Source organism: Anser brachyrhynchus, assembly GCF_964034855.1.
Source record: "Anser brachyrhynchus genome assembly, chromosome: 3".
Taxonomy (NCBI): Eukaryota; Metazoa; Chordata; class Aves; order Anseriformes; family Anatidae; genus Anser; species Anser brachyrhynchus.
In genome coordinates, this window is record NC_137696.1 from 107,441,669 (window position 1) to 107,457,316 (window position 15,648).

General features: G+C 44.1%; 2 protein-coding genes across 4 annotated transcripts in view; one reads left to right on the forward strand and one right to left on the reverse strand.

Moving 5' to 3' along the window:
* Positions 1-1,013, forward strand: part of TRAPPC12 (trafficking protein particle complex subunit 12) — a 54,284-nt gene extending 53,271 nt beyond the window's left edge. The window contains exon 12 of one of the 2 annotated variants that reach the window (XM_080587767.1): positions 673-1,013. In XM_080587767.1, coding sequence (XP_080443893.1) covers positions 673-915 — 243 coding nt within the window. In that variant the 3' untranslated portion in view covers positions 916-1,013. The remainder of the gene's footprint in view (positions 1-672) is intronic. The other variant, XM_080587768.1, reaches the window with a different exon arrangement.
* Positions 1,014-3,366: 2,353 nt separating this feature from the next.
* ADI1 (acireductone dioxygenase 1) lies at positions 3,367-14,934 on the reverse strand. Of its 2 annotated transcripts, XM_080587790.1 has the most exons (6): positions 14,751-14,934; positions 13,291-13,410; positions 12,001-12,180; positions 8,636-10,252; positions 4,405-7,557; positions 3,367-4,141 (listed from the first exon to the last, which is right to left on the reverse strand). In XM_080587790.1, exons 1-4 carry the CDS (start codon positions 14,868-14,870, stop codon positions 10,130-10,132), a joined length of 543 nt encoding a protein of 180 aa, XP_080443916.1. In that variant the 5' UTR covers positions 14,871-14,934; the 3' UTR covers positions 3,367-4,141; positions 4,405-7,557; positions 8,636-10,129. The 2 variants fall into 2 exon arrangements, with proteins under 2 accessions (XP_080443916.1, XP_080443917.1); XM_080587791.1 differs by having other exon boundaries at positions 4,405-10,252; positions 14,751-14,930.
* Positions 14,935-15,648: the final 714 nt, after the last annotated feature.

A 15,648-nucleotide genomic window follows, 5' to 3' on the forward strand; every position in this document is an offset into this window, starting at 1 on the left:
AAAGACTTTTTGAAAGGGTGTATTATTCCTTTATCTGCAGCTTTCAGATTCGGCAGCTAAACAAGTTATATGACTTTGTACTGGTGGAATCCTTTGTTAACTCATAAAACCTGTTGTTAGGAGAAGAAAATGCACTTGACTCGATGACTTAAGATGTATTAGACTGCCCTATTTGCTGAACTTCCTTGATGTAAATTGTAGATGCCTTTGTGATAGGTTAATTTCTTCCTGTTGCTTGTGTGGATTTTCTATACATAAGCCAGAGAGAAAAACACTGTAGAAGATACAGTGAAATCATTTAAAAAAAAAAAAAAAACTACGAAAATGACAGCATGCAGAGGCTTATGTAGTTTCTGAAATCTGATTCAGTTTCCCAATTAACTATCTAATGTTCTACACTATTTACATTACATTTTATACTCGTAGAGTTTAAGCTCTTAGAAGTCAGTGGGTCCTACTAGCACAGGATAAATCTTGAGAAAAGAAGAAAAGGTTAGGATTATATGACTGAGAATCTATTTTAGTTACTCGTGCACACACAAAATAGTAGTTCTTAGCACACAGTAAATCTGTTGTTACTCCTGATGCTAGGCTTCTTTTTTACTTTCTCACATCACTTATAAATACATATATATATGTACGCTTATTTATTTACAATATATTTTTCTCTAGGCTAATAACAATGCTGCTGTTTGTCTTCTTTATCTGGGAAAACTCAAGGATTCCCTTCGCCAGTTGGAAGGAATGGTTCAGCAGGACCCTAAGCACTACCTGCATGAGAGTGTTCTCTTCAACTTGACAACTATGTATGAACTGGAGTCATCTCGCAGTATGCAGAAGAAGCAGGCCCTTCTAGAGGCTGTAGCTGTCAAAGAGGGTGATAGCTTTAATACTCAGTGTCTCAAGTTAGGATAGATCATTTCCAACTAATTTTCTCCTGCAAAGCCGATTTTAAAAGTTGTATATACTCTTGCTAATGTGTAAATGTAAAATAAAATCTATCCAGTTATAAATAGTCAGTGGCATTACTACAGAGTCTGTGTTGTCTCATACGGCCCTATCACTGCGAAGATTTTGTGCTGACCTAAAGCCAGCTTCATCCCTGCAAGTCTGTTCCTGTCTAGTTATTTCTTGTTACAGTGCGTATATGCATATATATATGCAAACACTCAGTTACTCAGATGCTTCTTTTTATAAGAAAAAATGCATTTGGCCTTATTTGTCTTGATGACTGTTAGTGTTTTTCAGTAATTAGTGAGTTAATGATCTGAGCTAATTTCATCAGCTAAATTTACTGACAGAATATCAGTATGTTATAGAAATTCTGAATGCACAATTATTCAGTTGTTTTTATTGTGTGCATCTTGCTTCCCCCAGTCAGAATACTGACTACTAGACCTTTTTATGTCCGCTGCTCTCAAATGAGGTTGCTAGATAACCGCCATACAAAGTCACAGAATGGTTGTTCTTGGAAGGGACCTCTAGAGATCATCTGTGTAGCATCCCTGCTCAAGCAGGGCCACACAGAGCAAGCTACCCAGGACCATGTCCAGGTGGCTTTTGAAGACCTCCAGGGAGGGAGACTCCACAACACCTCTGGGCAACCTGTGCCAGTGCTCTGTCACCCACACAGTGAAGAAGTGCTTCCTGGTATTTAGACAGAACCTCTTTTCTTCCACTTTGTGCCCATTGCCTCTTGTCCTGGCACTGGCCACTACTGAAAAAAGCCTGGCTCCATAAATTTTTTTCCATTCTTGCAGTATATGTACATTTTACGTCATATACTGAAACAATGGTTGAGTATGTACTAATCGACTGAAAGAAATTAAATTGGTATTTCTGTGGCTTGGCCTCCGGGTTCCATAGCTGAATCTGAATTAAATTTGTGCAGCACCTGGGTAGACTGGTCCTAAGATACCACTACTAACAAAAATGAAAGATTCAACACCTCCTCTTTCAAGTGGGCTTAAGCACCATTTACCTATCTGTAGTAAGCATTAAAATGCAGTGAAGTAAAAAGTTACTTCTGCATTACTCTTTATTAGCTTTTACATTTATTTTAAATATTTTTATAATCTTAGATGAGGTTTAGGAGTAATTGGACAAATTCTTAGTTCAAGTTGTATAACTGAGTTGAAATTAGTGTCGTTTTCAGTTTTTCACAACTATTAATCTGATCCAATAGTTACTCATTATAAGTAACTTTTGTTTTTTCTCCAACATAGATCACTTTTTCTTGTGTGGGGGATTTCTTAGGAGATAGGGAGGGATCCCGGTATGTAACCTTCTTTGCATTTGAAGGCTTTGAGAGCACTGAATGAGTCCAGTTAAATAATTTTACAATTATATATAAATTAATAACATATAACAGAGATTCCCATGCTTTTTGCTTAAGGTCAGCTGTCTTGTTCCATTGTTATCTGATCTACACACCTCTGCAACTCCAGAAGATGCTTTCAGGAAGCTTGAATTGTCTTTCCCAGTTCTAAATGAAATTAGCTGGAGTCATCATCACCCAGCCCACAGAAGCCATCCACCTCTACAGTCAAGGGAAAAAAAAAAAAAAAAAAAAAAAGCTTTATTTTTTGATTCAGCAATGCCTTAACACTCACTGCATGTGTAAATGACAACCTGTGTTCACATCAGCAGAGAACAAGAATTTATGGTCCTAGTCGGAGTCAAATAATCATTAAAACAGAAACACCGTGAAAACATAATCCCCTGTTCTCCAAGTTTCTCTAATTTCTAATTCATACATATGACATTCATACGTTTCAGTATGTTTGCTGTGTTCTCATTAGTAAAAGCTTTTACTCAGATAAAAACATCGGTAGAGGAGACTTGGACTGGGTGACCTCCAAGCTCAGTGAGCCATTAAACAAGTGACATCCTGGTAGATTTGCAGAATAATTAAAATTTAAATGCAAAGGCATATCATCACTGCAGGATTTATGCAAATTGTTAAATGTTTATAAAAATGCAAGAAATGGTGTCAATGTCATGGTATGGTTTGGGTTTAACATATATAGAAGTGTTCGAATTTCCTATCTTCAGACAACTACACATCTAAATGCTGTATATGGTGTTAAAGCATTAAAGCTAAGGAAAAAAAAAATTGTCCTCAAAACATTAATTACACCAGGCAATCCTGTTAAATTCAATGAATTCAGCTGAATTTAATGAGGGTTCCTGGTGTAAATGAGGGCAGAGCTCAGTTCTAAAACACAGCAGGCATGTGTCATCTGGCTAAGTGAGAAAAGCTGCGGAAAGTAGAGCCTGAATGAGATGATTGTTGTATTCCAGTCTTAAAGCTTAATGTGCCTTAACAGAAGTTTTGCATTTAAATTTCCTTTTTTATTAAAAAAAAAAAAAAAAGGGAGCAAATACGCTGTACTTCAGGCATTCAGATAATTACATTATGCACAGAGACCCTGAGCCTCAAAAGCACTTCAGCAGCTCTCTGCCGTTCCTCGTACCTAACTGCAGTTCAGGTGATACTGGCGTCCTCCAAGCAGCTGCTCGCTTTTATTTTCCTAGTGCCTCAGTTTTCAGAGTGGCCACGTTAAATATTCCCCCAAACACAGGTGCAGACATGCCCAAGCACTCAGACTCCACGGTGGACTTCAGCCAGTATACGGGGAAGGATGAGCGGTCCTCCACCTTCCCCATCCTTCTTGTCAGCGTGAGCACTCATGCGGTTCTGCACAAGCTGGCTGAGCTCATGACCTGGCTGAAAAACTGACCAAGGCAGCAAAAACCTCCCGCAGCTTGATGTTCATCCCGAGGGGAGCAAAACGAGGATGTACCAGGAGTAACCACCCCCCTGGATGGGCTGCAAAGTTTCGTGCATTATCGTGGTTTTAGAAGTGGTAGGCAGACAATCCTTTTCTGAAGCCTTTGCTGCAGGTGTCTTCCAGATCAAATCAGAGGGGAGTAAGTGGGCTGTGACCAGGTAAGTTATGTCTGTCTTAGTTGTATGTCAGCGAACGTGCTTCATCAATCACATGCACTGCAGTCCTCCAACAGATGTCTGCCAGGTACTCGGCACCCCGTCTCCAGTCAGATTTAGCTGTAGTGAGAAGCTTCTATTCCTTCTCTGCTTGACCGTGCAATCAATCTAAGCAGCGTGCTGAAAACAGGCCTGAAACATAAAATACAGATCGAAATTTACTGCAGATAGGTGAAACCACAGCAGCCAGAGTCATCTTCTCCCAGGCTGCTCGGAGAGAAACCACCAAGATTGCTGCTGTCGTGAGCAAAGGCCAAGGAAACGCTGGATGTTAGAACAAGGTGGTTTCTATCCCTAAACTCACACCTATATGAGCTCAAAGGAAGATGCCACCTTCCCTTTCCTCCCTGCTTTTTGCCCTATTGATAGAACATTTAAAAAAAAATGGATTTTACCAGTGAGGTTCTTTACACTGTAGAAACCTGCAAAAAAAAACCTCCATGATTTTAGCACATGGACAGCAGTTCTGTAGTACTGAATGTAAAAAAAGCACCAGCACTGACTTGAAGACAAGCTGGTGGAAAGCTGCTTTTCTGCTAATTTCTACAAGTGAGCTTGGGAATTGCAAATCTTCAGCAGGTGTGTGAGACAGTCACAGTCTTGGTGCTGGTGAGGAAGAGAGAGATTGGGGTGGGCAGGAGGGTGCAGCTGTTGCCTTACCCAGGCTGTTCTGGATCAACCCGTCCTACCTACTGCCTCTGGACATATTTGCAGATATTTCTGTTATGTATGAGAGTGCTCGGCGTTAAAAAGTCCACCTGAAAGCCAGCAACAGCCTGCAATTTACCCACAAAGAGAGGGGAAAAAAAATGGGATGTTATTTAGCTGAGGCAGGGAGTGAAGGAGGGAGGAGGTTCCTGGCTGACTTTGAAAAATTGTCAAAACTGTCAGTGCTGAACCGAAAATACCAAAGTTAAAAGCTGTGGAATAGAATGACTTGAGCTGCTTTTAAAGCATCCATCATACAGCAGAGGGGCTGAGCGGGTGCTGCAGGTGCTGGCGCACCACACGCCAGGGGCAGGCAGCGGGACTGAGCCCCAGCCCAGCAGCACCAGGGCTGCCTCCTGACCCCAGCGTCACCGCCAGCAGCTTCCCTCCCACCCACTAACAGCGGATTGGTGTTAAATTGCCCGAACCGTTGGTAAAACAGAGAAAAAATAAGCCCAGATCAAATCCTGCAGGCTGGAATACCTGTGGCCACGGGGAAAATCGGGATTTAGAGCGCAGCGTGGCTGCTGTCGCCGTGGCCACTAACTGCGGGTCACAGAGAACCACCACCCAAAACGCACGGAGCAGCCTCAGTCTGATTTTCTATCAGTCCATGTGGCTCGCTGACAGTCACCACAGTTATTTATTGGTATCCTGACAAGCAGCACAGAAGATAATCAAATGGCGGGGGACTTCTCAAAATCAGTGGAGGTGTGCCACAGAGAGCACAGCAGGAAAAGATGTCCCCCTCCCTTTAGCTGCTGGATATTTACCCAAGCATTTTAATTGTCAAAGTCTTGTCTCTTTGTCTTACCTGGGCGTTAATACAGTTAACAGAAAAGGAGAACAAGGGTACTAAGTCGCATAAAATCGTAGGTTTTTTCAAGCTGTGGGTAGAGCAGAGTACATTTTTGCAAACACACACAATGTTTGGGGAATCAAGCTGTAAAGTCACAATGAATGCAGCAATTCAGATCAAATATGGCTCTTTGAGCCAGGAATATTTAATTGTAACACTAATTCATTCCCCAGTGTGGTAGTGTTTATTTGGTTTCAGGAAACAGAAGACACCTGGCAGTGACCCCGTTATGGGGAGAGGGAAGGGAGTCCGAATTTCTGTCGTTTCCACAGGACAAAATCCCAAAGAGATGATGTAATTTCCAAGCATAGCACAGGAAGGGTTCCTGGCTTCTGTCTGACCAAAACCCTAAATTTACTATATGGCAACAAGGGACATTCTTCAAAGCGGCACTCAGCTGCCACTTCAGTCTTTATGTGCATTGGTCTCTGCCAGCTGATATTGAACGATTCCCTTTGTCACAAAACTGTCCCTTCCAATAAGTTTTTAGCTCAAGCTAAATCCTGGAGGCAGAAACCAGGCAGCGGAGTGCCTGTTCTGCCAGCAGGACCCAGCGCGCTGAATGCACAAAGGCTTCGACTCGTCAAGTTCAGCAGCCCAGACAGGCAGCTACAGGCCCCGAGCCACAGGGAAGCGGCACAGCCCCTGCGCTCCGCAGCCACGGCTGCTTCACCCCTTTCCCCCGGCATCTCCCTCAGCCAGATCTGGAAGATCTCATTCGTAAGCACCTGAGGTGGCTGCTGACTGGCTGTGGTGCCTTGGTGCTAAGGCAGGCAGCTTCCCCGAGTGGTTCCCCTGCCAGAGACACTTACCGGGGACAGATAACAAAGGAGGGCAACATCGCAGATTTTGTCAGCCACCTGTTTGTTCACTTGGTCCATTAAAAATCTCACTGACCGTCCACCATTCACTTGCAGAAAACAAGGGCGCTGCTCTCCCAGGATGGTCACAAGAAAGTGAGGTACACAGCACCTGGGAACAAGCTGCATTAATGTGAAAAGTAATACACGGGTATACAAAAAGCTACCTTCAAACCCTTCGATTCAGTACCATTTCTCCTACCTATTTTTTTTTTTTTTTTACTCTAATCCAGGAGAAGTTGAAATATTCACCTTGTCTGAGTTAATGCTGCCAACGTGATGTTGCTGAACCACTTACATAAATTTTAATACTACATCAATGCACTGAGGTTTGCCACTGGCTGCAGCAAAACAGACTCATGTTTTTGGACCAAAAAAGTATCGATTTCGCTTCTTGCTTTTAGATACGTGATAGAATCGTATGTTCTCTCTCCGCTCCTTGGAGCTTTTCCTATTAATATTAACATTTTCTCTGTCCAGCTGCTTTCCCCCAGTGCAATCTCCCATGCAAGCTCTTCACCGAATATTTATACCGCCTCCAAATTGCTTTTTTTCCTGGCTGACAAAAATACTTGTGGATAGTAATGCTTTCAACCCTTCAAGAACACCTATAGCACTAAAGGGCACGTATTTAAAAGCGTTCACAGCAAGACCCTCACAGTCACTGCCACCTCTCAGCAGCAGAATGCATTGTGCTATGAAAATGATGAATGATGCTCAGCGGTGTTATCGTGTGTTATTCTTGACAGCCCGGAGATGGGAGCTGTACCAGGGGTATATATTCCTCCAGAGAGGCAACAAAACAAGGTGGTTCAGTCCTGTTTCCGAGGTCACATTCTACATCAGTGAGATGCTGAAAGCAATTGCTGTGGGCAGCTCCTTTCCTGTATCTATCCCCCCATCGCTGCCTCCAAGCCATAAATCTCCCACGAGCGGAGAACATCACTTGAGCTCTCTTCCTGGTGGCTCCCTCAGTCTGACAGGGGATGATGGTGCTGAGGACGGAGCTCCTCAGCTCCGCAGCTTCCATTTCTCTTTTTGCAGGAAGAGCAAAAGAGAGAGAATCAAAGCAGAGAGGCCCATGGGAGAAGGAGGAGGAATGAATAGGCTTGTGTTGACTTCTGGTAAAAAAGAAAACAAAGGAAAAGAGAAGATGAATTATATTGGATACCACGGACTGACAGCAGCACCAGGAGAAAGCAGTCATTCTCCTGTACATTCAGAAGTACCATTTTCTGTGGCATACAAGTCAAATAAATAAAACTTGTTGCAGGCAGTAACTGTCACTTAATCCTGTAGCTGTACCTTGAAAAAAATCCCATAAATTTACAGTGGGATGGGGATGCCCCCGCGCATTTGGTGCTACACAAGTGGATGTCGCAGTGCTGCTGCCGTGGACGTGGCACGCAAACCCCCGATCCGGTGGGGCACAGCACAGCATCCATGCAGGCTTACCTGAAGAACCTGACCACAGTTATACTCGGTGTTTGCTGGTAACTCTGATTTTCACCCAGGCTCATGAATCACAGAACAAAAGCTAACGCAGGCTGAGCTAAGCTCTGTGGGATTCCATTTTTGCAAGTGTTTTCCTACTGCCACAAACCGAGTCCAGCACCAGCAGAATTTATGGTCAGCCGTGTGCCTGCCTCACCAGCGACCTTGCAATCCAATACTGTGAGGCAGGAACTATATGACTTTTTTTTTTTTTTTTCCACTGTTTACACCTTTTAAGATAAAAGCTTGTACAGCTTCACTTCAAAATTGCAACTTTGTTTTCCGAGACGCTTCTAGACCTAGCCATTATTGTAAGTAATGCTACTGCAGAATAAGGAAAACGTTGCTTGCTAAAGAAGGGATGTTTAGCAGACCTGTGCTTAAGAACAGTGAGAGAGTTCAATTAATTTTCTCCTTTGTGCTACCTTATGAAAATTTACGTAACCCCAAGTCTCATCTTGCTTGAGTCCTGTTTATATGAGCAACAGAAAGAGAGGAGTTTGTACTGCACACGGCTGAAATTGGCGCACAGCCTGCAGGCAGTGCAGAACCTGTGCTCTCATCATCCATTGGGAGCTGGAGCACGCACCACAATCTGCACAGCTGACTCACTGTAAGGAGCAAATTCATACCAAAATGCTTCTGTGCCCAGTGCTGAGGAGCAGCTGAGGAGCAGCATGCCCTGCGTAACTGCAAGGCACTTACTGAAAACTGGGCCAGCACATTTAAGTCCACGTATCTTCATTTCACAGCTGAAGAAACTGAGGCGCACACTTAATGCTTTGTCCAGTCACAGAACAGGTCAGCAGCAGAACAAGGAATAAAAGCAGATTAACAAGTACAGCAGTAACACTGTTGTTCAACGTATCCTTAATGTCAGCAGCAGGAAAAAAAAAAAACATACTGAAGTCAAATTAATTTTATTAATAACTCATGGGAGCAAATTGCTACATTTTGCCAAGAGAAAACCAAAGCTTTACGTATCAGGCTGGAGCTAGGGAAGCTGCATACTAAAATGCCGATTATGCAAATTTATCTTATGAACATTTTTAGACAAGAATGAAGTTGGGTTTATTTTCTTTAATTAAAACCAGAATCCTACATAGTTCATTAGCATGGATTCGGAGCAGAATGAATATTAATGTAGCCCACCTCTACCTGCCAGAAACATCAGGAATAAAAGGTTAGAAAATGGATTCCTGAGCTACTGTAAATGTGACCGGCTAATGTTACCGGAAGGCTGCCATCATCAGAGAGATCACGGAAATCTTTTTGGCCAGAAAAAGGCAAATGTTACAGACATCTTCCAAAAGGAGAGAGAGAGGACCTGGGGAGCTAAAGGCTAGCCAGCCTTACTTCAGGAAATTATGGAATAAGCTATTCCAGAAGCCATATCAGGCACACGAAATAGAAGGAAATGGGAAAAGATAGTCAGCACCAATCTACCAAAGGCACTTTCTGCTTGGCAGTCCTTACTGCCATCTAGGAGGAAATAACTGGCTCTGTGGCAGAGGGGAAACAGTGGGTGGCAGCAGCAAGGCTTTCAACTGTTTCCCACAGTAGCGTTGTACTCAGACTGAGAATATGAGCTACAAAGTAGGTGAAAAACTTGTGGACCATCAGGCTAGGAGTAGCCACTTGTTCCTGTCTAACTCAGCTGGCTACAAGTGACATTCCTCAGTAATCAGAGCCAGGACAAATGATGTTTAACGTCATCATTAACAACTTGGACTGCTGAAAGTCCAGTTGGGGACACTTGTTTGTCTAGCCTGGAGAAGACTAAGGGAAGACCTAATTGCATTTTGGCACTAGAGAAGGGACTGCAGAGAAGTCAAAGCCAGGTTCTTCTCAGGGTGAGAGAGAACAATCACACACTGTGTCAAGGGATTTGGCCATAGAGAGAAATTGTGAGCCCACGGGAGTGGCTAAGCGATGGAACAGGTGCCTGGCCAGCCTATGGAGTCTCCCTCACCAGAAGCTTTCAAAACACAAGAGCCTGAGCAACTTGGGTTTAATTTTGAAGTTGGCCCTGTACTTCAAAGGGGAGTGGGCTAGATGGCCTCCAGATGACCTTTCAGCCTAAGTTTGTCTATGATTTTGTGATTCCAGTGTATATGCAACCAGCAGCGTAGTCAGTTGAAAAATCACGTTTATTCCGACTGGATTCAGGCTGCTCCACCTGTCAGGTCGCAGACACCGTTACTGTGCTTCTCCAGTCAAGAACTTCATATACTGTTTCCGAGCAGGAAAATCGTCTGCTGGTCTGTTGTATGCTGTCCAGACTGGTTCTCCAACGAACAGCCTCATTGCCTTCACGTAATTCTGTCAAAGAACAAGAAGCCACAAGTAAGGTAAGAGCTCTTTTCCATGGGATTTTAATTCTGAAGTTAATGGTTTCATTTGCACTTCTGCAGCAATTTTTGAAACTGTTTCAACATGGACTGGAAGCTTCACACGTTCCAGAATATTGTAGCACTCTGCTGCTGTTTCTGCTGCCAGCTACTGCAGCGAGGGATTTTGCACTTATGCAGTGATCTACTGTGTCACAACCAGTGCTTCCAGGCCAGGCAAACAGTACTTCTCCCTGTTTCAAAGAAACCAGATAAATCGTGTCTTACGCAGATCATTTTGCACTGGATCCACAATACTGAGCACTGCAGCATCTAATTCCTAGGTGCTTAGTTAAACAACAAGCAGAAGACACAAGACTACTACACAACGCCTGAGGAATACCACAAGTTTCAAAGTGAGGGCCACAAGAGCTGAATGGGGAATACAGAAACTAGCCAAACAATAAAAACCCATTATGTATGTAAAGTGAAAAGTCTCCAGATTTCAAAAGAAAAAGTAATAGCCCTTGCCACCAGCTAGCCAAAAGTATGCCAGGTGGGAAGGTGCAGCTGTGGCAGCAGAGAATGGAGTTTTACACCCTGCAGAAGTGCTCCAAACACTGAGTTATGGGGAACTCTCCTCTTCTCTACTGCCAATTACTCTACAGGCTTAGGCCCTACCTATTTTGTAAACACTGCTAAGTGCTTACCCTGCACCTACATGCTTGGCAATGTCAAGAATAAAGTTAGGTACCTAAAGAACTTAGCTGCAAAACCCAAGGTCCTAGAGGTACCTAAGGGATTTATGTGAGACTTTCAAGATGCCATTTCTGGACTGATGTTCCTGAAGTGGACATAAACGTTTACGACTTCTAGTGGATTTAACCCATAACCTCTTACATTTTGTGTATGTAACGAAAAGCCTCAAAATAATGTTTGTAGTTGATTTATTGTGGATCTCAAAATGTAGACATGAGAGTTGGGCTTTTCACTAGAGCAGCATTTCTTTTTTTTTTTTTTTTCTTCATACACCCTAACTGCTACCTGGAGGGCTGATTCAAAATTATATCACACTCAGGACCATACCAGAGATGGGATTTTACTACACAGGAGACAACAATACACATTTTCCCGGGCTAATGCTGAGATTAAAAACATACAAGTCCACAAGGGCAGGCACACAGATCAGGACTATACATGCAATCTCACAGTCCTGTTGCCAAAAATACTCTCCAAAAGCAGGTCACCTCCTGTGAAGCAAGTGTTCAGTCTGGCATACGCTAGCTGCATGTAGTGGCTCTGGACCCTTAAATCATTCTTTCCCTGAAGGTGAATTTAGCGCTTATGAAGAATGCCACTGATCTACACAGGTATGCTCTGTGTCTCCGTACATAGACACCCAACGAGGCAACACAGAAGGATCCATCTCCATGCCACAAGTGGCAGTAGGGGCAATCACACTGCAGGCAGGGCTTGGCTATGACACCACTGTCACACAAGATACACTATGTGTATCACGTGGCAATGACTTGCAGTTACAGCTGATGAGATGAAGCTGGATTTGTGACCTGGAGATGAAAGGTTCAGATGCTGTGAATTATTTAGTATTTTTCATATTCCTACTTCATATTTAATATGCTTTGCTAATGAACTGCAAAGTCTCAGGGCATGCAGTTACTAATAAGTTATACACTCACAGACATTTGTCATCAAAACTTACAGTAAACTATAGTAACATACATTCTCATCCAGTGTAAATCGGTGATATATGCCAGCAGGGAGGGTTATCATGTCTCCTTTCTCCATGGAAATTCGGATCCATTTGTCATCCTTGTCTCGAACGTCAAAATAGCCAGATCCATCTAAGATGTAGCGAATTTCATCGTCTAGGTGTAAATGTTCTTCATAAAATGTTTTTATCTAGGGATAGCAGGTATCTCTTAAAACTACTGAACACAGAAACACTGCTAAGACACATGGCTGAAACATTTGGCAAAGCAGACAAAGGCTTTCTAACTATGCAGTGATTTAACTGACAGATGAGACCAATAGGATTAAAACGGCCAATCCAATCAGCCAGAGACAGTCTCTGGATGCTTCTAAACATGCTTTAAATGTTCTATACCAGATAACATCATCTGTTTAGTTCTGGATGCTGTTTAGCCATGCTAGAGCAGGTGGGCCTGAAACAGACCTCAGCCTTTACTGATTCAGCATGGCAAAATGTGCACAAGTCCAGGTTCCCAGTCAGTAAAGGCTTATATTTGGATCAGATTGAGCTCACACAGGATACTTGAGTTACGACCTAATTCACCTTGTCAAAAATTTAATTCCAGTGTAACACAATGCACTTAAAACAAACTGGTAAATGGACAAAAATGTAATGAAAATATGGAAATGCCACCAGGTTGCTGTGTTCAGGCCAGAACAGCAGTCCAACACCCTGGGGCAGGGAGAACATTCCTTCTAGAAGGCTCATCTTGGAGCCTGGCACTGTTCGTATTCAGCTGCTTTGAAATAGCCATGCTGCTAGCCTCCCAAGTCAACAAATCTTCTTGTAAGGGGAATGTATCCCTCAAATTCCATGATATTTACTTTGAAAGGATGAATTTTGCAACAGCCACTAGGATGTTCTGGCCTTCAAATCTCATGCAGAGCTGGCAACAGCCAGCCTTCATCCCAGTTAGTCTCTCTGAAGTCAGGTCTGTATCTACAGGGCTCTCTATTTGCAGGAACCTTACGTTCAAAATGACACAGTCATGGAAACTAACCTAAAAAACTTTGAAGCCAATCTACAGAAGCAAAACGCCTATTTCCCCCTCCCTCACCTCCTGTTTGAAAATCAATATCAAAATTTCTTTTTTTTTTTTTTTTTTTAAAGCTAAGGACTTCTGAACAGAATGTATTTTAAACATGGAAATCTCATCCCTGAGACTCTGCTCACAATGAACACGTGTTAAGAAGCTGGCTGCACACTCTAGCAATAGACTTCAGAACACAAATCCTCATTCAAAGCAAAGGCTTGCATACCTTTTCTTCATAATTTGGAAGCTTGTCTTTATGTATAGTTATTATATCCATCCAAGAATAATTTTCCGCTTTCCGAATCTCTTTCAGACATGGATCAGTCTCATAGTTATCAGCATCCAACTGAAAAATAGGCAGAAAAAAAAAAACGAATTCAGACACAATTGCTTAAGACACAATTCAAGATATTAATGGGGAAAAAGCAACGTTGTTGAGAATATCAATGGAGAGGCAGATAACACCAGTGGGCAGCTAAGTTAGCTCCTCATAGGTACTCAAGGCATGTACCACTTCACTTTGAAAGTTCAATGCACGAGTGCACAACTACTGCATGCCAAATGATATACCAGATACTAACAAGTCCAGCAGAGTTACTCTGTGGTTATCACGGGGGAAAACCAAGAATGATTAAAAAAAAAAAAAAGAGAGAGAGAAAAGAGCTTTAAAAATCAGGATGGACATACCGTATGGATTTAGCCCTGAAGAAAACTATACTTGCCTTCTCACATTGCTTTTACCACCTTAATATCATTCAAGAGCCAGATTCATTTGTTTTACCTATATCCAGTCCGCCCTCACACCAAAATCATCTGGGAGGCCGTCCTGCTACCTCTGCATCCCAGCTTCTGAGGTTTGGAGATGCTGGCAGACACGTACATGATTGGTACCAGCTGCTTTCAGCACCACTTCCCCGCTCGGCACGACTTGCTTCCAAGCACACAAGCTTATTGTCATACACAAAACAGCAGCAGCATGGCACCAACAAATAAGATTAAATTAGAAAGTAATAACTTTGGGGTCTTTGCTGATTATGTCAGAAATGTATTAATACATTGCCTTGGATACACTCCACTTTTTCTGCTCAGATGCCAAATTTCTGAAAGTGGGAGAGCTGCTAAAAGCAGGGAAACGGAAGGTTACCTGAGGTGTCATAACTGCGGGATTTTCCACGGTTTATTGACTCTTGCAGCATGTCCCTACCTCACACAGCATGCAGCACACTTCCAAGGCCACCAACGTATGTCACCGTCCCCCCCGAGGTACTCCCAATTCTGCAGCACCGCTTGTGCTGCACTCCCCAAGCCCCTGAGGTGCGATTACAGGGGAGAGAAAATCATGAGCTCTTAATGAACGCGTTTTACAGCTGAGGCATGCCCGATTTACAGTTTGTGACAGAAATTCTCCGTCACGCAGCCCTTCTGCCTGATGCACGCTGGAAGGGGGGGCTCTTGTACGACCACCGCACGGCCCAGCACGGCTGGTGCCGTGCTTCAGAAGAGCCCTCAGCACCGACCCAGAGCACAGGCTCATGGTGCCTGCGCTGCGTGACGAGAAAGGGAGCGGCGGCACTGGGGCGAGCCGCCCGCCTGCCGCCTCAGCGCCGGGGGCCCGGCGCCATGTTACGCGCGGCGCCGCGGCCTCCCTCAGCCTCCCGCTCGGGGTGGGGGGGCCCCGGCGCTTACTTTGCGGTAGGTGACGCCGAGGCGGCGCAGCTGCTCCAGGCTGACGGCGCGGTTGGGCTGCAGCCTGTGGGGTGCCCGCTGGTCCTCCTGGGACTCGTCCATGTACCAGGCCTCCACCATTTTTTTTTTTTTTTTTTGGCGGCGGGAGCCTCCCCGAGGCCGGGCTGGGCTGGGCGGGAGCGGCGCGGCCCGGCCCGCCCCGGGGGGAGCTCTGCGAGCAGCTCCCGGGGCAGCGTTTTCTTTCGTTTTCGGGACAATTTCAAGCCCTGGAAGCACAGGCGCAGCATAAATAGCTGTTATTTTCCTTTATAGGCTTCTGTTCGACATCGCCAGCGGTGAAAGCATGCTTCGAGTTCTAGGTCTCCATGGACAAATTGGGCTAGTGAAAGGGTTTCTTGCAAGCGCCAGGCATGGTGGCTGGTCGTAGCACACATCATGCCTAACTTAAAAATCAGCTTTGCTTACTGGTCTGCACTAGTAGTGCTCAAGGGTGAATGCAGTAGTTGGTCTCAGCCTCAAACACCTGCATTGCAGCATCAAAACAAGGAGAAATAAAAATACACAAGGAAAAAGAAGGGAAAAAAGAATGGTAAAACACTGGAACACGCTGCCTAGGAAGGTTGTGCTGTCTCCATCCAAGGATTTATTCAAAACCTGACTGGCCACAGACTGAGCCCCCAGCTCTAGGAGGCTCGCCTGACTAAGACACCCCCAAAGTCCCTTCCAGCCTCTGGCTCTACACAGTAAATAAGCCATCAGTCAAACACCATGTAAGGGTGGAGAAACAACTGAGAAAATGGTTGGGGGATTGGTCCTGTTTTCATAAAAACAGGAGAAGTTTACTCACCAAAATGTCTAGTCTTACAGATATTTCCTGGGTTATTAGAAATGTTACCAG